Source organism: Neopsephotus bourkii, unplaced genomic scaffold, assembly GCF_033783945.1.
Source record: "Neopsephotus bourkii isolate Nb327-2 ecotype Australia unplaced genomic scaffold, CSIRO-AGI_Nbou_v1 NB_54, whole genome shotgun sequence".
Lineage (NCBI taxonomy): Eukaryota > Metazoa > Chordata > Aves > Psittaciformes > Psittacidae > Neopsephotus > Neopsephotus bourkii.
In genome coordinates, this window is record NW_026900571.1 from 1,360,389 (window position 1) to 1,388,109 (window position 27,721).

At 38.0% G+C, this 27,721-nt stretch overlaps 1 protein-coding gene across 2 annotated transcripts in view; it reads left to right on the forward strand.

The window, feature by feature from the left end:
- CORIN (corin, serine peptidase) overlaps positions 1 to 27,721 on the forward strand; it is a 138,645-nt gene that overhangs the window by 99,516 nt on the left and 11,408 nt on the right. The window contains exons 12-17 of one of the 2 annotated variants that reach the window (XM_061352867.1): positions 3,269 to 3,414; positions 6,873 to 6,980; positions 11,286 to 11,399; positions 13,570 to 13,680; positions 15,546 to 15,594; positions 26,848 to 26,970. In XM_061352867.1, the coding sequence (XP_061208851.1) occupies positions 3,269 to 3,414; positions 6,873 to 6,980; positions 11,286 to 11,399; positions 13,570 to 13,680; positions 15,546 to 15,594; positions 26,848 to 26,970 (651 nt within the window). Of the gene's footprint in view, positions 1 to 3,268; positions 3,415 to 6,872; positions 6,981 to 11,285; positions 11,400 to 13,569; positions 13,681 to 15,545; positions 15,676 to 26,847; positions 26,971 to 27,721 lie in introns of both variants that reach the window. The other variant, XM_061352856.1, reaches the window with a different exon arrangement.

Sequence of the window (27,721 nt, forward strand, 5' to 3'; positions counted from 1 at the left end):
AATTGTTTTCAGGTTTTGCTTTTATGTTAGATTCCAAGTAGAGAGTGTTTTTATCAATAAGGGAAACCTTGGAGGGTTCCACTGAGATCTATAGTGTTTGCTTTAAAATAGTATTTTGGGAAGGATTTCAGACACAGATATAATGTAAAAACGTAAAAATGTTCTAGAAATGAAAACGTGTATAGCCTTATGCCAGTAAACTTGAGTTAATCGATAAATATAAAACAGATCTGTAGAAAAAATTTAAATACATTTAATGTATCAATATAAATGAAAGCTTACCAGTGTCCCTTATTTTGGGAGCAGTAAATGCCTTCTTAGTCATGTTCACCTACAATGTCATGGAGATGATGATATCTGCATATTTAAGGAGTCTCCAGCTGACTTTGATGTTGTTTCAAAACTGTGACAGATGCGTATGAAGAATAATCTTGGTCAAATCTCATGTCCCTTATATGTTGGCATCAATTTAGGCATCCCATTATTGAACTGGGAGAGTCAAAAGTATCTGCTAAGTATGCTTAATGTTCTCTAGAAAAGTGCTAGATTGAATTCTGTTGCAGAAAATTACACATTTCTATGCTAGATTTTTTTGCTAACCTTAATTTCTTTCCCATACCAGGAAGGGAGAGATTTCTCTGCTTTGTGATGTCATAGAATCATAAAATATGATGTGTACTCTTGTTAACTGTTAACTTGTTAGGTTAATTTATAGACAGTACCATACATGAGATTTGACTGACAAGTAAATAAGGAAGGCTGTTACCAAGGTATTCTGAAAGCCCAGCTGAGACCCACTATGTTAATGGGGAAAAGACTGGGGGGGGGAGGGGAGGGGAAGTGCCAATTGCTCTTCCAATTTCCTAGCTGTCTTACAATAGAATCATAGAATAATATTGTTGAGTTTTTGCCATAGGTAAATAAAAATTTCTATCATTCAGAATGCTGAGGTTGCAAACTGGTGTGAGTAAAACTTTTTGATATTCAGAAAGGTCTAAAAGGAAAGAATCTGTAACTATAGCATGGTTAACCAATAGCAGTCTAGTCATCCATTCCTTCCAGCACTCAACTCAATGACAAATTGTTTGGTGCAAAGAAAACCACTGACTGTTTTTCATGAAGTCCCCTAAAGCAAAATTAAATTTGAGAAGATTAATAATGTATTGTTTTCTCAAAAGAGCATAAAATAACTGATACTAAATGGATCTTTTTGCCTGGTTTTGGTCACTGTATTTCTCCAACCTTATTGCAGGGAAAAGAAAATGGTCCATTGGTCAAAAGATCAAAGGAAAATGGGTGGAATAAAATGCCTTCCACGAAAGGAGTTTCTGTTTCCAAAAGAAAGATCTGAAAAAATTAATCAAACTAAAGAAAAGGCAAATTTAAAACGACATGAGGGAAACTGAAAAAAAACCCTACATATAGATAGAAATGGTTGGGATCCTATTCTTGAATTGTTTTTAGTGCATAAGAAGAAAAGAGAATATTCTTTGAAATGGTAGGAGAAAGTCCAACTTATTATTGATTTAGAAAATATGATCTAAAATGTGCAACTAAATGAGTTGCTGAGTCTAGATACAGGAGACAGCTTGGGGAGGCATCTTAGCCTTCAGATAGGTGAAGGTGAGTTTCCTTGAGGAAAGAAACTGTTCACCATATTCACTGAGGTTAACCAGGAAGCAGTGGACTTAAAATACATTAGGAGAGCCATAGGTCAGAGAGGAGGAAATTAAGATACCTGTGTATGAGAATGAATGATGAGGTAGATATGAAAAGATGAAAAAGATGTTGAGGTTCCTAATCCCATACTGCCTACTTAATATACAACAAAAATAAAAAAAAAGGAAGTTGAAACAAACGTGGATTAAAAATACCACAGATAAAAGACTACTGTATTAAACAGCACATCAGCTATGATTCCAGGGAAAAGTACTTGCTAAATATTTTAAATAATGTTTAAAATAATAGGGGATTATTATGCAAAATACTCTTTGTACTTTTGAAATATTTGACATTGGCTCTTTTGAGAGACAGGATATTTATTTAGATAAACTGAACTAATTTTGTATGGCCAGCAGCAGGAGTTCTATATTCATGCCTTTCTCCACCTTTCTCCAGGTATGGTACAACCTTCTGTTGCTCTGACAGCAACCTAAGACTAGTTGACCTGTGCTTTGATTTTCCCTAGGCTTTTAATTTTATTGAATTCCTTGGGGAGTTCCTTGCTCTATAGTTTGCAGGTTTAAATATTTTGTCCTTCTGAAGCCACTTGTTTCCTGAGGTAGCATCATCAGAAGAGGTACCATTTCATTGGTACGAAATGTATTTGGCTTTTTTCTCAAAGGAGAACAGTTAATGCTTCTTAAAAACAGGTTATCTGCCTTCCCTTACAGAGGACAGGATGTTTGTAAGTATTTGTATTTGGCTATTATAACTCAGGTAATAGTCTGCGTACAGTAACTTTAATAATGTTTCAACAGTAGCAACATTTTGCAGCCCAGAAAGCCAAACGTATCCTGGGCTGCACCAAAAGGAGTGTGACCAGCAGGTCGAAGGAGGTGATCCTGCCCCTTTATTCTGCTCTTGTGAGACCTCACTTGGAGTATTGTGTGCAGTTCTGGTGTCCTCAACATAAAAAGGACATGGAACTGTTGGAACAAGTCCAGAGGAGGGCCATGAAGATGATCAGGGGACAGGAGCACATCCTGTATGAAAATAGACTGAGAAAGTTGGGGCTGTTCAGCCTGGAGAAGAGAAGGCTGCATGGAGACCTCATAGCAGCCTTCCAGTATGTGAAGGGGGCCTATAGGGATGCTGGGGAGGGACTCTTCATTAGGGACTGTAGTAATAGGACAAGGGGTAACAGGTTAAAACTTAAACAGGGGAAGTTTAGATTGGATATAAGGAAAAAATTCTTTACTGTGAGGGTGGTGAGGCAGTGGAATGGATTGCCCAAGGAAGCTGTGAATGCTCCATCCCTGGCGGTGTCCAAGGCCAGGCTGGACAGAGCCTTAGGTGACATGGTTTAGTGTGAGGTGTCCTTGCCCGTGGCAGGGGGGTTGGAACTTGATGATCTTAAGGTCCTTTCCAATCCTAACTATTCTATGATTCTAACATATCTTTTGATTTTTTTTCTTAAGAAATGCAATATACTGTTTTTTCCTTGTTCTTCATCTTTAACTTTGGCTAGGATTATTAACTTCCAATAGCTGGAAATTTATAAGACTTTCACTCAGTTACTTAGTGCTGTTCTGCTTTGTCTCCTCAGGACTTTATGTGTACAGTCTAAGGAACGCTGTGAGTCTGTGCTTGGGATTGTAGGTCTGCAGTGGCCAGAAGATACTGACTGCACTCAGTTTCCGGATGAGAACTCAGGCAACGAAACGTGTCTAACACCAGATGAAGGTGTAGAAGGTAACTTCTATAAATACATAGAGCAGAAAATTAAACATTTAATTAGGTTCCCCAAGCAACTGATTTTTTTATTATAGTAGTTAAACTGTGGGAATTATTCCAAACTGGGTTTCAGGGAATTTGGGTACTTGCAGTTTGCAGACAAGAGGAAGTTCTCATAAGAAGTTTGAAGCAGGGCTCAATTACCCTCAATCTGTGAAAGTCAGTGCTTGAGATTTGTTACTAGCACCACACCTAGTGCTTGCTTGTGTTTATACTTCACTTTTTTACCTATTTAGATGTTATAATAATGCTTTTTTTAACAGGAGGCAGACTCTTGGCAATCTTAAAAAGCTGAGCCCCATGACAGCTTTGAGAAAGTTATTGTAATGTTAGTATCTGTGCCAGCTACTCTTCGCCCTTGTTTCTTCTTTAGGGGAAATTCTTTTAAATCGTTCTAACGCAGCTTCAGTAGCAACTGACAAATTATGGGGTTTGTGTTCAACCGTAATATCATTGTGGGTGGATGCAAACATGGAACAAAAGAATGAAATTGCCTTAAGTGCTTCTAGATATTGTTTGTATGTATGAAGAGAGAATTTGTGCAGCTTTTCCTTCTGCATTTTTCATCAGATGTGGGATCTGTGATGGTACTTACATGCCTTTTCTATTTATTTCCAAAATGACAGTAAAATAGCTGGGTAAGTAGTGAGATGGGGTGTGCTACAGTGCCTGCAATATGCTGATATTATTCGGTTCTCACTCTTCTCCTCACCCACATGGTGATGATGGTCTTTCAACAGCCTTGATCTTCCTCAGAGAAAGCAATGGGTAAAAGCTTCTTAGTCTACACTTCTTTTAGTTAAGGTGTAGTGCTGTGGATATAGTGAAGGAATTGTGAAAAAACAGGGAAGCATATATAGCAGTCACTACTCTTTCTTCAAGCAAAGTCCATTTGCGCAGATATCACTGTGAGGATTTTATAAAGAGGTGTAACACCATAGTAATGAAATCCTCTGTTGTGGCACTTTTGAGAGACAAGGAGATAACTTCCCTCCACAGCAGAGAGCTGACTGAAAGGAGTCATCCATTATTACACAGTACTGTGTAGGCAAGGAAAAGTAAGATTGTGGCACAACAAGATGAATTAAAGAAAAATGATGTGATTTAACTTTCTCAGGCATTGAATGTCTTTTAACCTTCCTGTCTGTGTTATTAGATCATTTGGCTTTGAAATACAGCACAGAATGGTTATATTTTAAATATACTACTGCATATGGGACAAGTGTGTTCCATTTCTTGAGACAATTACTGGCCACTTACAAAAATCTCACTTTAATTAGAGGGACTCTGCCTGGTTGGCTGATCCACTGCTCAGTCGTTATTTTAGTACTGAAATAGATATTTCTGGAAAATAAATAAATAGAAATAAAAGAAGGTGGGTGATATTCTTTTAGAAACAGTGTAACTCATTAAGGGGTCTTACGAGAGGTTTTTTGATTTTACTTACTGCTAGAACTTAAGTTTGATTCATTCAGATTCCCACTGACTACCAGTGTTGCCTAGAAATCCTTACCCGGAAAGTTTAGAATCTTAACTAAACATTGCTGGGAAAAAAAACAAACAAAAAACCCCAAACCAAACCAAAACAGAGGTAATAAAAGAAATCAACTCATAAGAGCAAAAAATGTTTATGATTACAAACTATAAGTGATTTTGCAACTTAAACTTTAATCACCAGAGTTTTTACAATGTGCTGAATTACTTCCAATCCATGCTGAATCACTTCCAATCCATGCTGAATCTAAGAACACTGCTGGCCAAGACTGTATGAATTGCCAACTTAGTTATTTTCATAATGAATTTATGTTTTCATAATGAATTTAAATGTTAGCAGAATAGTTCACGTGCCTTTTATTATTAGATTGTTTTTCTTCCAAGGCTTCTCAGTTCATTGATATTTTTGGTACAATTCTTTATTGAATGGTAAAATTTACCCAAGGAACCACATGGTATGAAATATCTGAGAGATTCTGCAGTAAGGAAAAAAAAAAAAAAGATGGAGAAGAAACTTCTTCTCAGTGAGGGTGACAGAACACTGGAACAGGCTGCCCAGGGAGGTTGTGGAGTCTCCTTCTCTGGAGACATTCAAAACCCGCCTGGACACGTTCCTGTGTAACCTTATCTAGGGGTTCCTGCTCCGGCAGGGGGATTGGACTAGATGATTGTTGTGGTTTAACCAATGCCAGACAGCTTTTGAGGTCCCTTCCAATCTCTAACATACTGTGATACTGTGATACTGTGATACTGTGAGGTTGTACATCAAAGTCAGTGACATGTTGTCGTGGTTTAAGCCCAGCCGGCAACTCAGCCATGCAGCCGCTCGCTCACTGCCCCCCCCCCCCTTCCCCCTCCCTGCTCCCAGAGGGATGGGGAGTAGAATCGAAAGAATGTAGCTCACACGGGTTGAGATAAGAGCAGTCCAGTAACTAACGTATAACACAAACCACTGCTGCTGCCACCAATAATAATAATGATAAGGGAAACAACAAGGGAAGAGAATAAAACCGCTCACCACCCACCAACCGATACCCAGCCCCACCCGAGAAGTGCTCTAGCCCTTCTGGGTAACTGCCCCCAGTTCTACATCCTGGGCATGATGTGCTGTGGTATGGAATAACTCTTTGGTCAGTTTGGGTCAGGTGTTCTGTCTCTGCTTCCTCCCAGCTTCCCCTCCTCCCTGGCAGAGCATGAGACTCAGAAAGTCCTTGGTCGGAGTAAACATTACTGAGCAGCAACTAAAAATATTGGTGTTATCAGCACTGTTCCCAGGCTGAAAGTCAAAACCACAGCACTGCACCAGCTACTAAGAAGGAGAAAAAATGACTGCTACTGCTGAACCCAGGACACATACATATTGTGAAAAAAAAGAATGGGTTTTTCAAAACCATCTAAATAAAGCTTTCTCAAAATGGTACCTCGTAAGGTGAGGCAGAAGCAATGGTTAATTAATTTAGTGGACATTTACAGGCGGTTTTATTAATTCAAATAGCCAGTATATATATACATATATACATATACATATACATATATATATATTTGTCCTGGAGATCTCTTATACACATTTCAACACACCACATTATCTGTTTCTATTTCTGCTTCAGACAAGACCAGGATTGTGAGAAAAGTAGTTACAAGGTCCATGCCCACAACTGAAACATCGTATGCCAGTTATTTGGCAAAGCTTTGAAATTCAACAGAGGGTAACGTGTGAGGGAGAGCTCTGCAAAATATTGCTTCACCCAGTAGAGAGCACAAGTGTTGAGTCTTGCCTGGTGTATGGTTCTAGTTTAGTGTTGCACAAACTTTCTATTCCTGTCTTTTACCCTTCTGAAACAGGGTGATAAGTAAGTACCCATGTGATGATTTAGCTTGGAGTTTATGAACTCTTGTTTCTCCCTGTTCTTTGTCATTGACAGAATGCTCACCCAGTCACTTTAAGTGCCGTTCCGGGAGGTGTGTCCTGGCATCCAGAAGGTGTGATGGTCAAGCTGACTGTGAGGATGATAGTGATGAGGATAGCTGTGGTAAATAAATTTGATGAGTTGGATCTTTAAAATGAAGAGTACTTGCAGCATTGGAAGATGAGTTTTATTTTCCCTTCAGTTATTTGACAGTTCAGAGGATAAGCCCTTTTCTCTGTAAGAAAAATTGGTTTTGAAAGTGCAGGGTGGTTGGGGTTTTGGTTTTGTTTCTTTTTGTGTTTTTTTTTTGTTTGCTTGTTTTTTTTAAGATTGGTGGCAGTACAAATACTTCAGCATGCATCCTTCTTGCTTAATGCCAACACAATTTATGATATTTGATCCTCACATATAGATTCTGCCAACTGTATTCCAGAATGTTTGAGTATTCCTTTAGTAAGCAAGATAAAAAGTGCCGCAGATTTAATTCTTTTGATATTGTTGGAGGTTCTACTGAACTAAGGGGTTGCTTCCTGGCAGTTTACATTTTTAAATCATAAATATAGTTTTAATTATAATTTTAATATGATTTTAAATTTCTACACACTAATGTTCTCATTATTATGTGTTAACAAAATGCCTATGTTGCTGAAGTGGATTCTGTACTGAAAAAGTCAAGAATTACGTGGTTTTTTTTCAGATTGGTCAAGCTCAAGCTGTAGGTACAAGGATAAAGTGCCAACCACAAGGTTTATTTTCCAGGATATTTCTGAATTTACTTATGGTGGAGATGCTTTTGACTTTTAACTCAAGGAGATGTATTGCACTTGAGAATAACAAACGAATCTTCTGGTCACTATTTATCCTTGTATATGCTGGCAGGATTGTTTTGAGAAGGAAGTTTATACTGTCTTTTAGGTGACTAAGGTGTAGCCTCTTTACAGTTCTGCATGATGGCCTGGTATTCCTAGGGACCAAGAGAATACTTATAAATCACTAAGGATTTAGACAAGAGGTGTGAATGTGAGTAAACAACTGGAAAACATTCCAGCAGAGTGCACAACTTGTTGTTTATTTTTAAACAGAGAGCAGGCTATGATGAAAGCAGCTTGTGAGCAGCAAAACCATGGCAATAGAAGACTTTTGAGTCAGCTGCACAAAAATAAAATGAGATGCAACACCTGAAAGCTGAAGCAAGGCTAAAATTCAAGCTTGGCAGCTCTATGAAATGCTTAGTTTTTAAAAAAGCGTCTTGTTTCTATGATTGGAGTAACCAAGGGGTTCCTTATCACTAAGGTACAATGTATTCTCAATATTTGGGAGTTTTCAAATCACACTTGTATTCTGTGTGCTCTTTCTGCCCCATTCCCATCCCCCTGCAAAAAGAAAGCAAAAGGAAAAACCAAAAAGTATGCTCACTGAAGGAAGATCTGATATTAGGTCGTTCCCTTGCTTAGGTTGTAAAGGAAAGACAGAGCTGATGATCACAGCGATCATTCTGTCATCTCTTTAGCTTTGAATCAATTGTCTCAGTTGTCCTCCCTGCCAAATATTCTTCATTGCTACCTGTTCTTAACTCCTTAGAACAGTAATTGCTGTGTGTCTTTTAGGATAATTTTATTCTCCTAGATGTTAACATATGAAATATTCTTCAAATATATAACATTAATTTCTTGAGTGGATCTCTCCCTGTCTCTACAGTCTAGACAGAATGTCACTAGCAATCAGCAGAATTCTTATCAGTTCTATAAATATAGAGGACTGTATCTGGTAGGCAATTACCGCTGTCAGAATGACATTACATTGACCAGGGGTAACACTTACTGAAGAACAGAACGTCCTTGTAGAGATCCAGATGTAACTGTCTCAGACTCATTCATATTCCATGTGTGCAGGACAAAATCAAAACCTGATGATCTTTCCATGTGTACATGGCTAGCTTACATTTTATTATATTTATCCTTTGAAATCGATTTCATACCGTTAAATGTCAGCCCGTATTTAAACTGAAACCCATGTATTTGAAGTGCTTTAAATCACAGGCATGGAAAAAACTTCACAGTGCTGGTCTGAACAGGCTGGAAAAGACTTAACTACAGCTCTTGGAGGCTCAAGGTACTCTGGCCAAAAATGTGAGGTAAAACAGCCCAAAAAATCTAAGGTGCATTCTCCCCATGCAGCATAAGGCTGTATTCAGCACCCACTGTCTCTTCCTGTTAAGAATCCCTGTCATACTTTCACTTTGTGAGGGAAATCTCACCCATGCAATTGCAGCAAACTCCTAAGACTTCAGTGTCTTTTAAACTAGGATCTGGGGAGAAAATTTGACCCATGTTTCTGAATGTGAGACTTCTAAGTACATTTCGGTAAAGTCTGAGGAAGATAATTTCTGAAAACTGATAGATGTCAAACGAGTTTGTGATATTAAATATGCTTGATTGTAGTTGACCTTATTAATTTACTGGCTGCTGAACAATGCCTCTGGTGGAGAGCAGAATAGGGGTCTGGAGGAGTACTGAAGAAATTAAGGACGTAACATTCAAAACCAATATTGTCCTTTACTATTTTCTGCAGTCTGAGTACTGACTATGGTATTTTAGTTAAGAGAAAAATCTGGTGGTCTTAATAACAATAATAATTGCATGGGGAATATGTATATGAATAACAAGTGGTAACTTGCTTCATATTTTGAAGAAGAATGAAGGTAAGATCATATGTGAATCTCTGTCTCTTTCCAGAACATATGTTTCAGATTGGGGTAATGTAAATATGGACATAAGTTTTCCTACCTCAATTTTCACTTCAATTTAATTGTCATTAAATTAAAAATATATGTCACACAAATATTAAGAGAAGAAATACAAATACACAAAAGAGTAGATAGCTTCTACCAAAACCCCAGTGTATTTGAACACTGACTCAGTAAAAGGGATCTTTTCCTAAGGAATTGTCTCTGTATTTGCTTATATTGGTCTCAAAGATAAATTTTGGAGAGCCATGGTACACTCCACAGTGTACCACTGTAATGTGTGATGAAAAGTAAACAGGTATTTAATTAATTGTAAACACTGCTAAAAATTTGCTAAGTTCATAAATTTTATATTTTTGAGGTTTTTTATTATATTTTCATATGAAGTTCTTAACACGACTGACATGCTTTATTCTTTATTGGGGTAAAGGTTTTGTTTGGTTTCAATTAATTTTCCATTAATAGTTATCACAAATTTTGTCAGTAAGGAGACCTGGAAACAGTGATACCCAAGAAAGTTCTTGATCAAGTGGGTTTAATTTATTAAAAAAATTAAACTTGTTAGATATCAAGGCTATTTATTTCTCTGGGCTGTAACATTTATTTACATGGCTTTTTGAATCTAAGCAAAATCAACAACTCCACACATCCAGGTCCAGCTAAAACGTGAGTAGATTTTCCCAGTAATCATATGAGGTAGTAGTTATTCTCTGGTTCATGTTTTTAAAGTACTCACTTGTAAAATAACACTTCTTGGAAATAACATACTCTGCTTAGTAATTGAACTGCTTATGTGCTGCTGTAATTCTAAGTCCACGCAAACAGAAGTGCTGCTTCAAATGCAGTCTTGTGAGTTTATACCTTAACTATTTGCATGTGGAGACATCAGGGTTGTCACCTGAATTAGAGCTTGGATTAAAAAGAAAACTGGTATAATCATCTGTAGAACAAGCCAAAGAAGGAAGTCAAGCCATCTGTGTTAGTCAGGAGGGCACATTGTTTTTATGGCTTCCTATAAAACCAGAATGTCAGATGTGCAGGACATTAGTATATTAGTATTAGGACATCAAAGTATTGAAACTGACATCACAATGAAGTGCTTTCTTAGTTGATGGCAATAAATAGCGAAATAAAACATGAGAAGCCACTTGAAATCAGGCTGGTTAGCAGGATTTTGTAGAGACAATAACGTAGTGTGTTCCCTGTGTAATAATGAACCCTTCTGAAGATTCATACAGCCATTAAGTCTCTAATCTTTTCAAACTGGTTTGGTCTCAGATAATGGAACCAGAAAATCTTTTATGGTCAATAGCTTAAAGAAAACTCTACAGACAAGGATTACAAAAGTTTATATATTACTAGTAAATCTATTTCAAGAGTAGTGGTGTACAGGTTTTGAGCTAATTGAGCTAATGCCTAAACCGTTACTTATAGACATGTGTAGCATAATAGTTTAAAAGCACTGAAGGATAATGAAGAGTTATACAATTTATACCCATTTATCAAGCTCACATTGTGACAATATTATTTCAGTTTCTTTATTAATAGCTATTCTTGGTACCTTTTAAAGTTTATACGGGAAGTGAAAATATTTTTGGTGTTTCAGGATTATTAAGAAAGAAGAAAGCAGTGTATTTGATATTCCATGCAAGTGTTTCAAAGCTGTGCTTCTCTGCCTCTAGGTTGTATAGAAAGGGGTCTTTGGGAGTGTCCTTTGAAGAAGCTGTGCATCAAGCACTCCATGATCTGTGATGGTTTCCCAGACTGCCCTGACATGATGGATGAAAAGAACTGCTGTAAGGGCTTATACAGTTTGTTAGTCCCATAAAGCACTGATCACATTCTGGGGATATTTGGGTGCAAAATAAATGAAAGTAAAAAGGTTTTCTACCAACAGAAAGGCTTAGTCATTCCCTCAGTTTCCTTTTCAGTTTTTCTACAGAACCAATGTATCTCTTTCCTCATTTTGCATCATCTGTTTTTCACATCCTTGGATCCTTTCTGTCTCCTTAATCACTTTGGTCCTTTCTCCTTTTTCTCCCTCTCCTTTCTCTTTCTTGTGTCTTTGTGATTCTTTTCTTTATTCCTTGTAACTTGACTCCTTTTCCCATTTTTTTCAGCTTTGTTTCATGTAGGTATGACTGCTCACTGCTTTTTTCCTTTATTTACAGTTGATTTTTGCTCTAATCTGTTCTTCAGTAAATTTTATGTCTCCCTGCTTTATTTGGTTTCTCTTCTGCTTGATGTTTCTTAGATTCTGTCTCCCCACTTGGCTCCACAGGACAGAATCTTGGTTTCCGCAACCCAAACCACGATAAATATCAGAGATATAAAATTTATTATGGTACACCAGTGGTGTGAACATGCTGTCCATGTGCACTGTGTGAGTTGGCTCAAAGTGCTGACAGTGTGCGGTGGGCCCGCTGGTCCACTGTGGGAGCTGCTCTGTGTTCTGTTTCTGACCAGTGTTTCTGCAGCTGACCAGTGGGTTGAGAGGATGTGGAAGGAGCTGCAAACAGCAGCTGCTTTGCAGGCTCCTACCCTGCCTCTGAAGCTGGGAGCTGATGCTATGAGATGTTATCTTCACTTTCATTAATATATTAGCGATACACTGAATTCTTCTCTTTTGAGGAAACCTGGCACATGGGCATGTTCCCAGGACAAGGAACTAACAGAGACGTATGGGGTAACACTCAGCAGGCACAAGAGAGAAGAGATGCTTGGTAAATGTGCTTGAAAGCTAAAATTTCAGTTCTCTGGGCAATCCCCATACTTCTGCGGTTTTGCTGGGACAGTAGGATATAATTTTACAATTAAAAAAAAATTAATAAAATATTCCAAGCCTCTGGAGTTCTGTTGGCAGGGACAAGACGGTAGGCACATTTTATGTGCTATGTGGAGCATACGAATATATTTGTCAAAACAGAACATTTCTTAATCTGCTTTATTGTGAAGGTTATGCCATTTGATTTCCTAGCAGTCTGTGTACTGTAATCTAAACAAGTGCAGGTGGTATTAAAGTGATCTGCTCATGATCACACACTAAGATCACGTCAGAGAAACGATTCGATGAGAGCTTATGTTAAGCTAGTCTATAATTATCAGCCTGGATTTCCTCTCTGATTTTGTGCCAGGCTTTGAATATTCCAGAATGGCAGAAGTTTTCCCAGCTAAAGGCTTCCAGGTTTTGAAGTACGCTTTCTCTGGGAGGCACAGTTAGAGAGCTTTCTCTAGTTTTACGCACTTTGTTCCAAAGCCAGGCGGGTCACCGATGTCAGAGTAGGCAGCGCTGCCTGCTCTCTCTCTATGGTTTTCACTGTGGAGTACCTTTTTTGCGCTAGTGCTGCAAATAAATCCTTGGTCAGTATGGCAGTATAGATGCTGTAGACGCTCTTGTGGTTCCTGCATTGGAACGAGACTCAGGAAATCCCTGTCTAATGCTGCCAACTGGCAACCAGCTGTGAACTGGAACATGTCTATCTGTACAGCAGTTTCCCATCTCTAAGGTGGAGATAAAAATTATTATTTTATATAGCGAAGGGGGATCCAAAAGTGAATATAGATTTGCTGTGGACGAAAGGAAGTACGTATGCATTGCAGTAAAACACTTTTACAGGAACACGAATTCTGCTCAAAAGCATTTAACACAGCGTTTTCACTTAAAGCTTCTGAGAGGCTTGGACAGGTTTCATATGACAAAACCGCAAGTGATACAAAGTAATCTCAGATCTTGCAATTTCCAGGCACCCTTCCTTCCCTTTGCGTTGTGGTGTCCACTGCCACTGTGTGGCAGCAACCACCTTCTGTCTCAGTGATGTCTGTCCTGAATTTTGTTGCAAATCTGTCTCACTGTCTTGCTCCATAAATCTGATCCGTGCGTACCTTTGCCCTCCTCCTCGTTCTTTCAGTCTGAGTGTAAACTTCACATGGACGATTTCTGTCTCAGTATGAAACATGTCCTTGCAGCATTTTGTGAAGACAGCGAACTTGAATGTGCCAACCATGAATGTGTGCCACGTGAGCTCTGGTGTGATGGGCAAGCAGACTGCAGTGACAGCTCAGATGAATGGGACTGCGGTGAGTTTCCACTATGGTGCTCTCTGCCTGGAAGCGGTGTTTGGGTGATGGTAGTGCTTACTGGTGATTTCGTTTAGAATACAGTTGCAGTAGTGGAGAGAGCCTCCATTATCAAAGGGAGTCTGGGTTGAGGTTGGGAAAGCATGCAACAAAGCGGGCAAAAGAGAAAGAAAAGCCTCAGTGTAAAGTGTCACAGTGCAAAGATACGAGAAAAATGGCTTGGCAGGGAAGTTGTAGAATCTGTAGATGGTGTGTAAAATCTGAAGTGTTGTGGATAGAAGGGAGGGTAGGAGGATGTTCAGGTGTAGAATTCATTCAGGCAAAACTTCTAAGCTCTGATTCTGTACTTGTGAAAACTGTGAAATTCCCACTGACTCAAATGGTGCAGGTTCAGAGCTTATGAGAAGAAGATAGTCCCACTAGGTCCCCATTGCACTGGCTAAAGACCTGCAGAATGATGTAATCTGGTATTGCTATATAGAGTCAGATCAGGCCTCATGAGTTTATTTGTTGTTAAAATAATACTCTTGAAGTATTAATTAAATCTTTAAATAATAAAGGTGGACTTCAAAAAAATTGCACTGAAAAGAAGCAGTTTAGAAAGTGGTGGTATGTCCTCTTGAGATTTCACTGAGCTAATGTGTACATGACAGTGGTTTATATTACTGAGTTTTGAGATGCTTTGTGTGTAATTTTAAATACAGGGAAAAGGTGTACTGTGGCTTACAGAAGCAAATATTTTGTATTCATATTGAAGTAGATTTTATAAATATTTTAAAACACTTAACATTGTATGAACAGGGGGAGTTTAGATTGGATATAAGGAAGAAGTTCTTTACTATTAGGGTGGAAAGGCACCAGAATGGGTTTCTCAAGGAAGCTGTGAATGCTCCGTCCCTGGCAGTGTTCAAGGCCAGGTTGGATGGGGTCTTGGGTGTGAGGTGTCCCTGCCCATGGCAGGGGGGTTGGAACAAGATGATCTTCAGGTCCTTTCCAACCCTAACTAGTCTATGATTCTATGAATGTTAAACAACAACAGAATTAATAAAACCTATGCAACAAGGAAGAACTATTCTAGAGATGTATATTTGAAAATGAGTAATCTAAGATTAATATGTACCCTTTTCATGTGGAGAGCAGCAGAGCACCTTCAGCATATCAGAAAAATGTGTAACAACAGTGTTAATATTGTTACTACCAAAGCAAAAGTCAGGAACAGTTTAACTAAAACCAGTATATATGAGGGGAAGAAATGCACAACCCAGCCTCTTTTAAGGGATCCTAGAAAGGGAGGGATGTAAACTTCAGTTTTGGACCATGTTAAGAAGCTTTATGTATGTAATAAATGAGTTCACACACTTTTATAAACAAATTAACAGAGAAGCAATGGTCATGATCTTTCTTGTAAACAATAGTTGTTTTTTTCTTTCTCTCATTACACCCACTTATTGTTACAGCGGGAATAGTACACATTACTGAGAGTCAAATGAAGGCATCACCCATATATCAAACAGCATTCACCTCACAAATTACTTTAGTGATTTTAGTTGGACTATTTGTGGGGTAAAACATCATTTAATGAGATTAAGGCTATCAGAAACCCATGTAAACCTGTGCTGGTGAGTCAAGAGTATTCTGGTTTATTCTTATCCTCAAGATGCTTTTGTTGCCTAGTGCCTCATGCTGTTCAGTGTTAGCAAGGTTCTAATAGCCATGGTTGTCTTGGTTTTAAATTACATAGCTGTTGAACATAAAAAATCAGCAAAAGCGCCAGCATCTTGGAAAACTCTTTAAAATGTATGTTTTCAGTATGCCATTTATAAAACTATGTGAAATAATAGTGAAGTTCTTCTTTTTCTTTGCAGTTACCCTGTCTAAAAACATGAATTCCTTGATGTTCCTGACCATTCACAGGTCAGCTGCTGCTAACCATGTTTGTGCTGATGAGTGGCAAGAAAATTTAAGCCAACTGGCCTGCAATCAGATGGGTTTAGGGTAAGGTCAGTAGTTTGTAGCATTGATGAATTTCTTAGGACAATCAGAGTGCTGGATTTGAATGTGAATGATTGTTGATTGCTGCAGTGCTATACCTAGTGTGGAAATCTTCATAGAGAAAAGAAGTAATTAAATTTTGTGAACTATGTCAGGAACAAAAGCTCACTAAAATCTAGGGTCTTTCACCAGTTTATAATCATTACATGATTGATATTAAAAGTGTATGTTGAAAAGATACTGAGATCTTGCCAGACCTTGATATCTGAACTTGCTGCTATTGCTGAAGCTCAGAATTGTTTGGCAATGTGATAGTCTGTGTCTTCCTAAAGAATGAAAGTGGACTTGTCTTAGGAAGCACAGGAGAATTCCTCTGCGTCCTTTTTAAATCTGCAACAAGTACTGTGAGCTAGGCCAGCAGATACGTTTAATTTGGGCATCTTTGCAAAACAAATTGTTAAAGCTCTCTGTGTGGAACCGGTTAAAAAAAAAAAAAGAAAAAGCTTCTATGCATCTTTCTTGTTGCATGCACACTAACCTAATAGCTGTTTTATGGAATAGTTGATGCAAAATGTAACTGTAGGATAAACCCCAAGTGCTCTGATATCCAAAGCTCTCTTTTACTAGGGAAGACAGCCAGATGGCATAGAAGGTATCTTTTGTCTATGTATGATCCCCAAACTGTCTGCCTTTTACCACTACATATACTGACATGCGGTCTTGTTGTTTGTACCTATGTCAAAACCACAGAAGGATAATGACCCTGGGTTACAGCGTCTGCATTAACCTCCCCTGTATTGCCTTGCACTGCATGGATGCTTGACATCAGTTCTAACACATCCCCTGAATCCAAGACCAGCTGTACTGAGTGCACTGCCTGCCATTCTAACACCCAACAATTCTGCACTCCTTTAGCTGGTTTAGTATATCTAAGTAATGTTGACATTATCTTTATGCTTTAACTTCTGTAACATCCTAATAAGCTTAAACTCCTTTGATACCTTCAAAAATATCTATTGCCTTAACAGCTACTTTGTTGCCTAAGAACAAACGGATAGTCTTAACATTAAAAATAGTTTCTTCTTAATATTTCAGTCTCATAGTCCTAGCATAAAATTTGCTTAACTTTCCTATAGTGCTTGCTGCTAGGAAAGTGAAAAAAGTATTAAATTATAACAAGACCTCTGATTGCTTCCTTTTTTCAGATTACAGGGAATGGTAGCATATGATATGTTTATTTTCTGTAAAAGACCATTTTTCATAACCGTGTCTGGTATTTTCTCAAATGATAACACCCAATAATGTGGAAATGTTTAGAATATGAAAGCAGTGTGTTTCTAACAGCTTGTAGATATTTTTTTAATTCTTCAGCCTAAATTAATCTAGAAAAAAATGAAGATAATTAATTAACAGTGGTTAAAGCTGGGTTAGTTCAGCTGACAGTAGTAAAACATTTTACAGAGTATCAGTCTGTTTATTTGGGAGATATAAGCATTGTGCCTGAAGCAACATCGAAGGTAATTCTGCTCTGCCTATTTCATGAAATTCAAACTATTTTCCTGGCTGTTGTTCAACTCTAATTCCACAGATGATGTATTTCTCCAGTGTTTCACAGCATAACATACGCAATGTTTTGTGTGATGCAGCCTCACACAAAAATATGCGAGTTCCAAGTATTGTCTGAAAGGCTTTGGCCTAATGGGAGCTGTTGGTCAAGTTATGCAGTGTGTGTTCTTAGCAGTTCTTATGTTTTCCTCTAGTGCAAAAAGAATGTTAGAAATGAAGTAAACTTTTGTTTATAATGCTGAGAGCCTAATGGAAGCTCTTTGTTCAATTCTTAGCTTTCTTAGTTTACTGCCAGAGGAGGCAATCGGATCACTTGATATGAGTGCCTGTTCATCTCAGGACAGAAAATTTAGTTCAAAGACCTCTAATTGAGTCCCAAATCTAAATACAATAAAGTATCTGGCAATTAGGCTTCCTGCTAACACAGGTAGAGAACTGAACAGCAATCACCATCAGTGTCTCAGATGAGGAATAGATATATCCTGCTGTGTGCTGCAGAGGTTATGCTGTTGAGGATGGGCATACTATGCAGGTTCAAAACACTATGTTAGAAGACTGTAGATTTGTCTTGATGTTTAGTTGAGGAAAACCACTTTCATATACTCTGAAGTCCCTATTTTTTATTAATGGAATGGTCATAATAAAACCAGGGTCTACTAAGATCTGAAATTTGACAAAACCAGCAGAGTTGTTCTGTTAGTATAATAGTTTCTTTCTTTCCTGCATACAATGAGGTAACAAATGTAATAGTGATAAGCTTTATCAGCTTGTACTCAGCACAGTACAGAGGAACTTGAAGTGATCTTGTTCTGGTCTAGCACAAAATCACAGCTGTTCACCAAGTTACTTACTGTAACTTGGTAGCTCTGCTATGTTCTGCAGTTGCTGCTCCCTTTCTTGTAGGCTGCGCCACTGGTGATCCGCTGAAACAGATAGCTCCTTTTCCTTGTATCCTGTGCCAGAGCACCTATTGTGTGTGCATTTGTGGATGGGAAAGGCTTATCTCTTTTTGCTGCCTGGCCTTTCGTCTTTCCTAATATATTCTGCACTTTTTCTTTGGCAGAGTTCTTTAATAATATTTACCAACTAAGCAGTCAAGCTGCTAGGCCAATAACCTTTTGTTCTCACATGAATTATTATGCTAATTACTTTCTAATTCTACAATAGAAATAATGGAAATTGTTTAATGTCTTATTTGTTTAAAAACATCACAGAAACGAAAAATGGAATACTTCTGTCCGATCCACAATAGAAATTTGAACTTCTGAATTTAACCTACTTTATTTCCTCCACGAATAAAAATGACATTTAGTAAATCAAATTCCATGCCAAGATGAAGTATTTGAACTCATCAATGCAATCTGGATTTTACATTCGGTTGAGACCCATTCAACCAAATGTAAAATGTGTTTGACTTACCTTGAATACATACACATCACATTGTCCATGGCTACAGTGTGTTCTATTAAATCTTTAGAGGATTCAGTAAAATAGCAAATTCTTTAGGTAAAATGTTGGGGGGTTTTTGAGAACAACAGCAAATTATCAAATGAAATATAATGAAAACGACATTACAAGCTGTGGAAGACTGTTAGTAATTCTGAGCAACCGTATACCTGTATTAAATTACATATACTTTAATCAGTGTATGAGAGTTGTATTAGCTTAAATCTGATAGAGTATGTCTCATCTTTCATGTACATATGTAATTTCAAATCTAATTATTTGGATAAGGCTTTTTTTCAAAGAATTTTCATCCTAGTAATTCCTTACAAATTGTAGCAATTTCTTCAAATAGTCATTAAGTGTATGGTCACTCAGCTCATGTAACACTTTCTAGCTCCATGACTGGATAGTTTTTATTTCTTTAAGTAAAAAGATAATTATTATTAGTGATTTAACATCTCCAGCAACCTTGGACCTGTCTGAATGTGCTCCTAGGCAACAGGGTGTAGGTTGCCCTGCTTGACCAAGAGGGGTTAGACCAGATGACCTCCAGAGGTCCCTTTCAACCTCAATCGTTCTGTTATTGACTAAAAGAAATAGAAAGATACATGAATACTGCCAGCCAAAGAAATGTTCTTATTGTAGTGATTGATCACAAGTCCTTTTTCAAACTGTTTTACATCACAGCTTGTACAAATGGCATTATGAACCCCCCTTTTTTTTTTATTTTTCCAAAAGGGGCTTGCAAGTCAAATTTACTCAGTGCCACTCTAAACAGATATTACATCTGTCAGTCCTGAAAGTTCATTCTGGAATTTGCAAGCTGAATTGTTTTTTTTTCAGACTAATGTGTTATGACCAGAACAACTATGGGAACATTTCTTAGTGAATAATAATTCTCTAAAGGAAAATGTTGAACAAAAGTGGAAGCAGATTTTATGCAAATTCAGTGAACAGTTTCAGCAGGGGAAGAAGTCTGAGAAATCAACTTATTTTGTTCTGAACATTTTAAAAAGAAACACTTCACTTTTTAGTTAAAACCCAAATGTGCCCATGTTTTTAAAATAAGCAGCTAATTAACTTTTTACACTTTGCATTTCATTTGAAGTTGAATTAAGACTTCCCACTAATAAAATCTGCATTTTATTTGAAGTTTTCAATTTAGGTGGCCCAAAATACTCTTTTTATAAGTTTAGCCACTTGGATCTTATAACTTACAGAGACTCAAATGACAGTGTTGTGGTTTAACCCCAGTCAGCAGCTAATCCCAAGTAAGTGAGCAGCCACTCACTCACTACCCCCACAGTGGGATGGGGGACAGAATCAGAAGAGTAAAAGTGAGAAAACTCCTGGGTTGAGATAAGACAGTTTAATAAGGAAAGCAAAATCTCTATGTGCAAGCAGAGCAAAACAAGAAATTCTCTACTTCCCATTGCACACAGGTGTTCAGCCATCTCCAGGACAGCAGGGCTCCATCATGTGTAATGGTCACTTGGGAAGACAAACACCATTACTCTAAACATCCTCCCACCTCCTCCTTCTTCTCCCAGCTTTATGCAATGAGCATGATGCCATATAGTATTAAGTATCTCTTTGGTCAGTTGGGACCAACTGTCCCAGCAACTTGTGCACCCCTAGCCTGTGCGCTGTGGAGTGGGGTGAGGAGCTGAAATAGCCTTCAGGCTGTGTAAGTACTGCTCAGCAGTAACTAAAACATCCCTGCGTTATCAAGTTTCCAGCACAAATTCCAAACATAACCCCATACCAGCTACTACAAAGGAAATTAACCCAGCCAAAACCAGCACACAGTGAAAAAGCAAGCAAATATTTTTTTTCAGCATAATAACATATTAACTCATTCTTGATAGCATCAAGTAGTCTATCAGTTAGGACATAAGACAGTAGACATTTTGAAACATGGAAATATCACACAGATTACCTGCTTTCCACCAAATATTTAAAGAACTATTGAATCATACACATTTTAATTTTGTGTCGATGCTCTGAATTTTTTTAATCTCCATTTTCATATGTCTTCATATTAAGATTTCAGACTTCTCTGATTTCAATCAGTTTGATGTTTTGCTCCATACTCTATGGCACAGCCATTGCTTCATAGAATTCTACTCAAGACCAAGAAACATCTCAAACAGTAAGTACAGGCAGGAAACAGATGCTGTTCCAACTCTGAAATAGGCCTGATTTGTTTTATATTGGTGCCCATACACACATTATTCATTACTTTCTGGCAGAACACAAGGCTTCCTTTTCCAAGCCTCCTGTCAGATGAGGCTTAAAACAATCAAATTACAGAAGCTGCACAAAGGAATATTACTGTTACCATGAAGGGAGAAGGTATCCAGTTTATGAATTATATTTTATTCTGAACTTGCAATTTAATACATGTAAACATTTTCCACAATGGAACAGGGAGAATGAGGTATTAAAAAAAGCATTGCTGTACATAAGTATCTCAAATTATGTTAGTTTTAGTGATAAACAGAATATTAACTTCATAACCTAAAATTAGTCCCTTCCTTCTATTTTGGTCTTTTTGGTTTTGGTGGGTGGTTTTTTTTCATTATGGTTGAGTATGGAAGTCATAATGCTGCTTGTGTTCCACTATAAAACTATACCATAAACTTCAAATATTGCGCACAGCGATCAGCAGATAGCAGGCTAGAATGCTTTGAAAACTATTTCTTTTATATTTCCACTGCACAACTTGTGTAATGAAATCGCCCTAAATGTTACTTTGCCCTATTGTGAGCACATTTGTAATGTAGAAGACAAACTGGGTTTGGTTTTGTTTTTTAATTCTAAAAGAACCCTTCTTAAACACACAGAAGCAAATCCATAGCTTGAAATTCAATGTATTAAAGGAATATTCTAATTTTAAAGTTGAAATTTGCAGTTAGCAAAAATATAAGTTAGAATTTCCCATTTGGGTAGACATAAGTGCTGCAGCAAATGAAAATGTCCTGCCTTTCTGATTTTATGTGACTGATTTTGTAGAATCATTGAGTACTTCTTTTGAAATTGCCTTAGACTAAAGGGAACTTAAAGAAATTAGAAATGTTAAAGTTATACGTGCCCTTTGATTTTCATCAGGTCTAGTAGACATGCTAGATTTAGCAGCAAAACCTGGCTAAGGCAGAAGCTATACGGCGACCTGAAACTGGAAGCAGTGCTCCAGAGAGAGTGGAGATGTAGTTCAAAGTTACAGTTTCTAAGATGGCAAAGATTTAAGAATTAGGGCTAAAGTAAGAAAATAATAGGTTGAACACTGCTCTTCAAAGTAGTTTTTTTTTCTGAAATCTGTCCAAGAGCTTTTAAGATCTGTGGCTATGGCAGATCTCCATTATGGCTGCCAATAATGATAGCCAATAGTTTTGAGAAGTTGTGGTGACTGGCTACCTAAGGCTGAGAACTGAGAACTGTTAGGTATGCCATGTTTCACTAAAAAGGGGAAAACAAGATGCAGAGATTTACAAGCTAGTTACCTAATTTCAACTATTAACTAATAATTACAGAAGTATAGGATCTTAATGACAGGCAGAATATATTTATCAATAACAAGTCATGTCAGATTCCCTTAATTCATTCCTTGAAAAGACAGAGACATTGTGGGTAGGGAAGAAACAGTAAATGTGATATATTTTTCACTTTCTCACTATGTGAAATGACTTTTAACATAAGTAAGGAGGCATGAACAGAGATTAAATGATACAAGACTGCTGATTCATTTTCAAACCATAAAGACGTATTGGTAGAGGGCTCGACACATCCCAGTGGATTTAGGATGATATTCAGTGTTGTCATGAGTCATTCAGATGGTAGAGTGGAGAGCACGTTCAATAATTCCCCATTCAGCATCAAGCTGGGAGGATCTGAAAGCATTTTGGAGGACAGGATTAGAAATTAACAGGTTTTTTGACAGACGGGAGAAATGGCCTGAGTTAACCAGGAGTGTTTATGTGTTATCCCTCTGGCATATTCAGCTTGTGTTAGATTTTGATTAGATGGGGAGAGTTCAGAATGAGTCAGCAGGAATGACCAGAGGCCTAGAAAGCACGGTCCATGAAGAAAAGTTGAAAAGTCTGTGTGGTCAGGGGTCAGGAGGTATAGGAACCTTCAAACGTGTAAAATATTGATGCAGAGATGTAAGGAATAAACTGTTCTCCATTTCTGAAGGAAATGAAAACAAAATAATGAGCTTAAAATGATAGTTAGGAAGATTCAGAATAAACACCAGGAAAAAAATTTGCTAACTTTAAATCCTGGAATATATCTTGGCTGGAAATGCTAAGAATTCTCTCCATCAATAGAGATTTTTACAAATAGGGCAAACAGATATTTGTCAGGAAGAATTTAGGTACAGTTGATCTCATTTTGGATTAGGGGAATGGATCAGATGGCCTCATAAGAGCTCTTTCATCTGAGTTTTCTGATAGTTAACTGTTTTGGTTAACTGCTGAGTGAAAGAAAGCCTTGTGGAAGGATTTTCTTTCATAGGTCCTAGTCCCCTTTTATTCCTGAAAACAGTGCAGAGGATCTAGTGAAAACCTAGGTGAAAGACAAACTTGTCTTTTACTTCTAAAGCTGATATTTCTGTCACATCAACTGTGCGTCTGTGTGGAATGATAAAACATTGCTGTTGGTTGCATGCCTATTGTAAACTTCCTGAACTTTGGCGCTTTTGATAAGATCTTGGAGAGGTCCATACACTGAGATTACAGGCACCCTAAATACTCGTTGAGTATTATGTTTGATTGGTTTGAACTCGGGAGCTCTATCATTCTTGTGGATATAAAGATTTACTGCGCATATATAATGTAACACATATGAGACAGTTAAATTTATGTGGTCTATTCAATAATTGATTCTTATAATCCCATTGGTTTTAAAATAGTATTTCAGTACTCAAATGGTTCCATCCAAATAGCACCACGAAATGTTACAAAGTCATGTGGATTCAGGTAGGATTTGTAATTTATCTTAAAAGCATGGTGGAAGACCTCATCTAAAGATGATCACTCATAAGGCATGCATTGTTGTTACCATGGCATGGATGTCTTATATTTGCAGGTATAACTATCAAACGTACTGAAGTGGTAGATATTTCAGTGACTGTATTGTAGTGTTAAAAGATGCTCTTATGTACAAGAAACCTCTTGAAGTAACTGTTAGGTTTTTTTAAGATTAAGCTCTTCAGCATAGGTAATGGTCAGTATAGTGTATTTGTATTGAGGAATAGAATCATAAAGTCCCCATTGTAACAGACATCTGGAGAACACCCGGGCCATCTCCCACTTGAAGCAGGATTATTGGCAAAACGAGATAGGCTCAACCACTTCTGTGTTTAGCCAAGTCTTGAAAACCTTGGTGGATTGAGATTCCACAGTCTCTCTGTCCAGGGCTACTCCACCTTCCTAGTGAAAAAGTGTTTATTTTTCATCTGCTAAGAATCTCCAGAGCTGCAGCTCTAGACCATTTCCCCTTGTTTTACCATGCAGCACTACTGAGAGAAGCTTGATTCCACCACCTTTTAACTCCTCTTCAAGTAGCTGCAGAGCTTTCTGAAAGTGTTTAATAAAAAAGGTTCTTTATTTTGCTTGCCTGAAATTGTGAAAGATATTACATATGGCCAAACACAAGACTTTTATGCAGAATGGCTTCATTCAGGTCAACCTTGTCAGGCCACTACAAAAGAAAAAAAATTGGTGAGAGCTAAATTTGAACTCAAACAGTAGATTGATACCTCGATTGGCAGCTATAGCCTATTGCAGTCTGTAAGAAACTCAGTAAAGCAAGATACTCTCATGAAGAAATTGATGTGGCTCTGCCCATTGAAAGATCCTTCTTCCCTTTCTTTAGAGTGTGTCCACAGAAGAAATTGTGTGCTACAGCTCCAGGAGGGGCCGAGTAGAACCTGCTGCATTTCTGGAGCACAGGGTCTATCTAAAATGAGTCCCTAGTACTCTATATACCTCCTTTTCTGTGAGTGCTTTACAGTCCCTGGTGTAACATATGCACTTGGCATAGCAGCCTCTTGCTGGATCGCTGTAAGTCTTAGACTCAGAAGCTCATACCAACCCAAGTCCTTCTCCTCTAACATACTTAACTTGTGTTCTCTCACTCTCTGGCAACTGACAAAATGCTCTGGTGTCTCTACAGATGTTAGCTATCTACTTCAGCTTTCTTCAGCTAGAAATGAGATTCTTAGGTCCCTTTTAATCTGCCTGTTGCTAATTAAAAGTGGTGGTCCTTGCCTATTTGAAAGAAAACCATAAACAAAAATCATCAAGGGGGGAATGCTGTACAAATGTTTACAGAGAGCTTTCTTAAAACATAAATTAGCTACAGATTTTAAGTGTATTACATCAAGCGGTGACCACCAAGGCAAAAAGGCATAGCTATAATTTTACTGAGTACAATAGCTTGTATTAATAATTATAAAATCTCATACAGGGTTAAGTGTCTTGTAGATTGTTGCCCTGGTTTGGAAGTAGATGTCTGCTTAACGATGATTATAGCATCACACACTGTAATCCAGAACTGCAGGTTTCAGCAAAATAATTGGGTATGTGGGATAATGTAGAATTTGGATCCATCAGATGGCATAACATTTGCAACTTTTAGCACATTTTTGAGTTACACGTTTTGTAGATCAGGCACTGTTTACAGCTACATGAAATATGACTGCACACAATTATGAAATGGTGAACATAATTGCTCCCAGATGATCATACGGCAGAATGTCATCTTGAGAAGAAAAGGTTTGTGTATGTTTGGTGGGGAGAGAGTGGGAAATAAGCAAATGATAGAAAAGAAAAAAGGATCATTTTATGTGTCTGCTATAAGCAGGCACTGAGGAAGAAAGTGCTGCTCTTTTTTTTGCAGCAAACAGCTTTCTCTGAATGAGGAAAAATTGCAGTCTTTAAAAGTGCTTGTTGTATCTGCCTGCACATTCTCAGTAGTAGATCATGGAACAAGTTTTGTTTAATATGCCCAGAGAAGGTTCTGAAAAATAAGTCGTGTTGCAGGCAGGATCCTGGGCTGTGATCTCAGAGCCGAGTCAGTTCTGCCAGCCCTGCTGAACATGTTTCCATGTGGTTGCACTGACAACTTCAGCATAAAAGAGAATTCTTTGATCTTTGTTAATTTATGTAATCGAGTAAAGGTTGCTGCACTTCTGTAAATATTTAAAAAGAAATACAGTTAAGACTGAAATTGGAGTTGAAAGCAAGCTCATAACCTGGCTGGCATTTGTAGCTACTGCTGTGAGAGATAGGGTTCAGAGGCAAGTGTTGGGACACATCTCAGTTTTTCCAAAACTTTCTTGTTCTCTTTTTGATGAACTAGGATTTAGAATTTGGCCTTTGACCAGGGTTTAGAAAAGAAGTCCTTGAAAGTCCTTATCATCAACAGAGATTGATGGCTAATCATGGATGGTTCTGTGCTGGAAAACTGCATGACTTGTAAAGCCATTTAAAAAAATACTCCTTTTCCCATTTAGCATTTGAGATTTACTAAAACAAGAATTTCTTCTTCAGTGGCTTGAGTTTATCAGGCAATAACTAAACTGGGGAAGTGGATATATGAAAACATTTCCTGGTGAAGCATTCTAACTTACTTTCATATTCCTGTTAATTTGTTGCAGAAGGATAGGTTTGACATTGTCATCCATGATTTGTTCTATTTCGCAAAGCAGACAGCTTGGACGTAGAGATACTGTCAAGTATTATTAACAAGACCCAGACTGCTCTATACTGTTAAATTTTAATGGATTTGCAAAGATAGGAATGTAAGAAAATATGAATATGCATATAAAAATGTTTGGGGTTTTTTTTGTCTGTTTGGAGGCAAGAAGCTGTAGAAACAGTATGACAATGTGTGCGTTACAGTAAAGGCTCTTAGTGTTTCTGATTCCAGTTCTGGTTCTCGTCAAAAAATACAGCATAACTGACAGTGATATGTTAGCTGGCCTGGCTTCTTGGGGTGATTTCCTTCTCCTAATTATGACTCTGCCACAAGTGGCTTTGACATAACATTCAGCTGTATATCTTTAGAGAAAACAGGAGGTATTAAGGCCTCTTCACCTTCATTAGTGTAACATAGAAACCTACTGGAAGATTTATGAGTGTCTTTCATTTGTTTCAGGGGACCATCCAAAACAGAAATTGTAATAGAGCATGAGGAAATGCAGCATCAAAAATGGCTGAATCTACACTCAGACTGGAAGAATAAAAATGCATCAACTTTACATGCTCTTCTAGTGAATGGGTAAGTAATAGGTAAATGAGATTGGTTTCACTGCTGTGGGTAATCAGTTATCAGTGGAGGAAGATAAACTCCCTTTGACAAGCTCTTTTTTTCCCCAAGGTATCCATGTATAAATCCCAGCACATAGAATCATAGAATCATAGAAACAAGGTGCTTGGTGACAGCCAGCATGGCTTCACTAAGGGGAAGTCCTGCCTGAACAATTTGGTGGCCTTCTATGATGGGGCTACAGAACTGATGGACAGCGGTAAAGCAGTTGATGTCATCTACCTGGACTTGTGTAAAGCGTTCGACACTGTCCCCCACTGTCCCCTTGTCTCTAAATTGGAGAGACATCAATTTGATGAATGGACCACTCGGTGGATAAAGAACTGGCTGGATGGCTGCACACAAAGAATTGTGGTCAGTGGCTCAATGTCTGGCTGGAGACCAGTAACGAGTGGTGTCCCTCAGGGATCGGTGTTGGGACTGGTCTTGTTCAACATCTTTGTTGGTGACATGGACAGTGGGATTGAGTGCGCCCTCAGCAAGTTTGCCGATGACACCAAGATGTGTGGTTCGGTTGATATGCTGGAGGGAAGGAATGCCATCCAGAGGGACCTTGACATGCTTGTGAGGTGGGCTGATGCCAACCTTATGGAGTTTAACCGTGCCAAGTGCAAGGTTCTACACCTGGGTTGGAGCAATCCCAGGCACAGCTACAGACTGGGCAGAGAAGAGATTCAGAGCAGCCCTGTGGAGAAGGACTTGG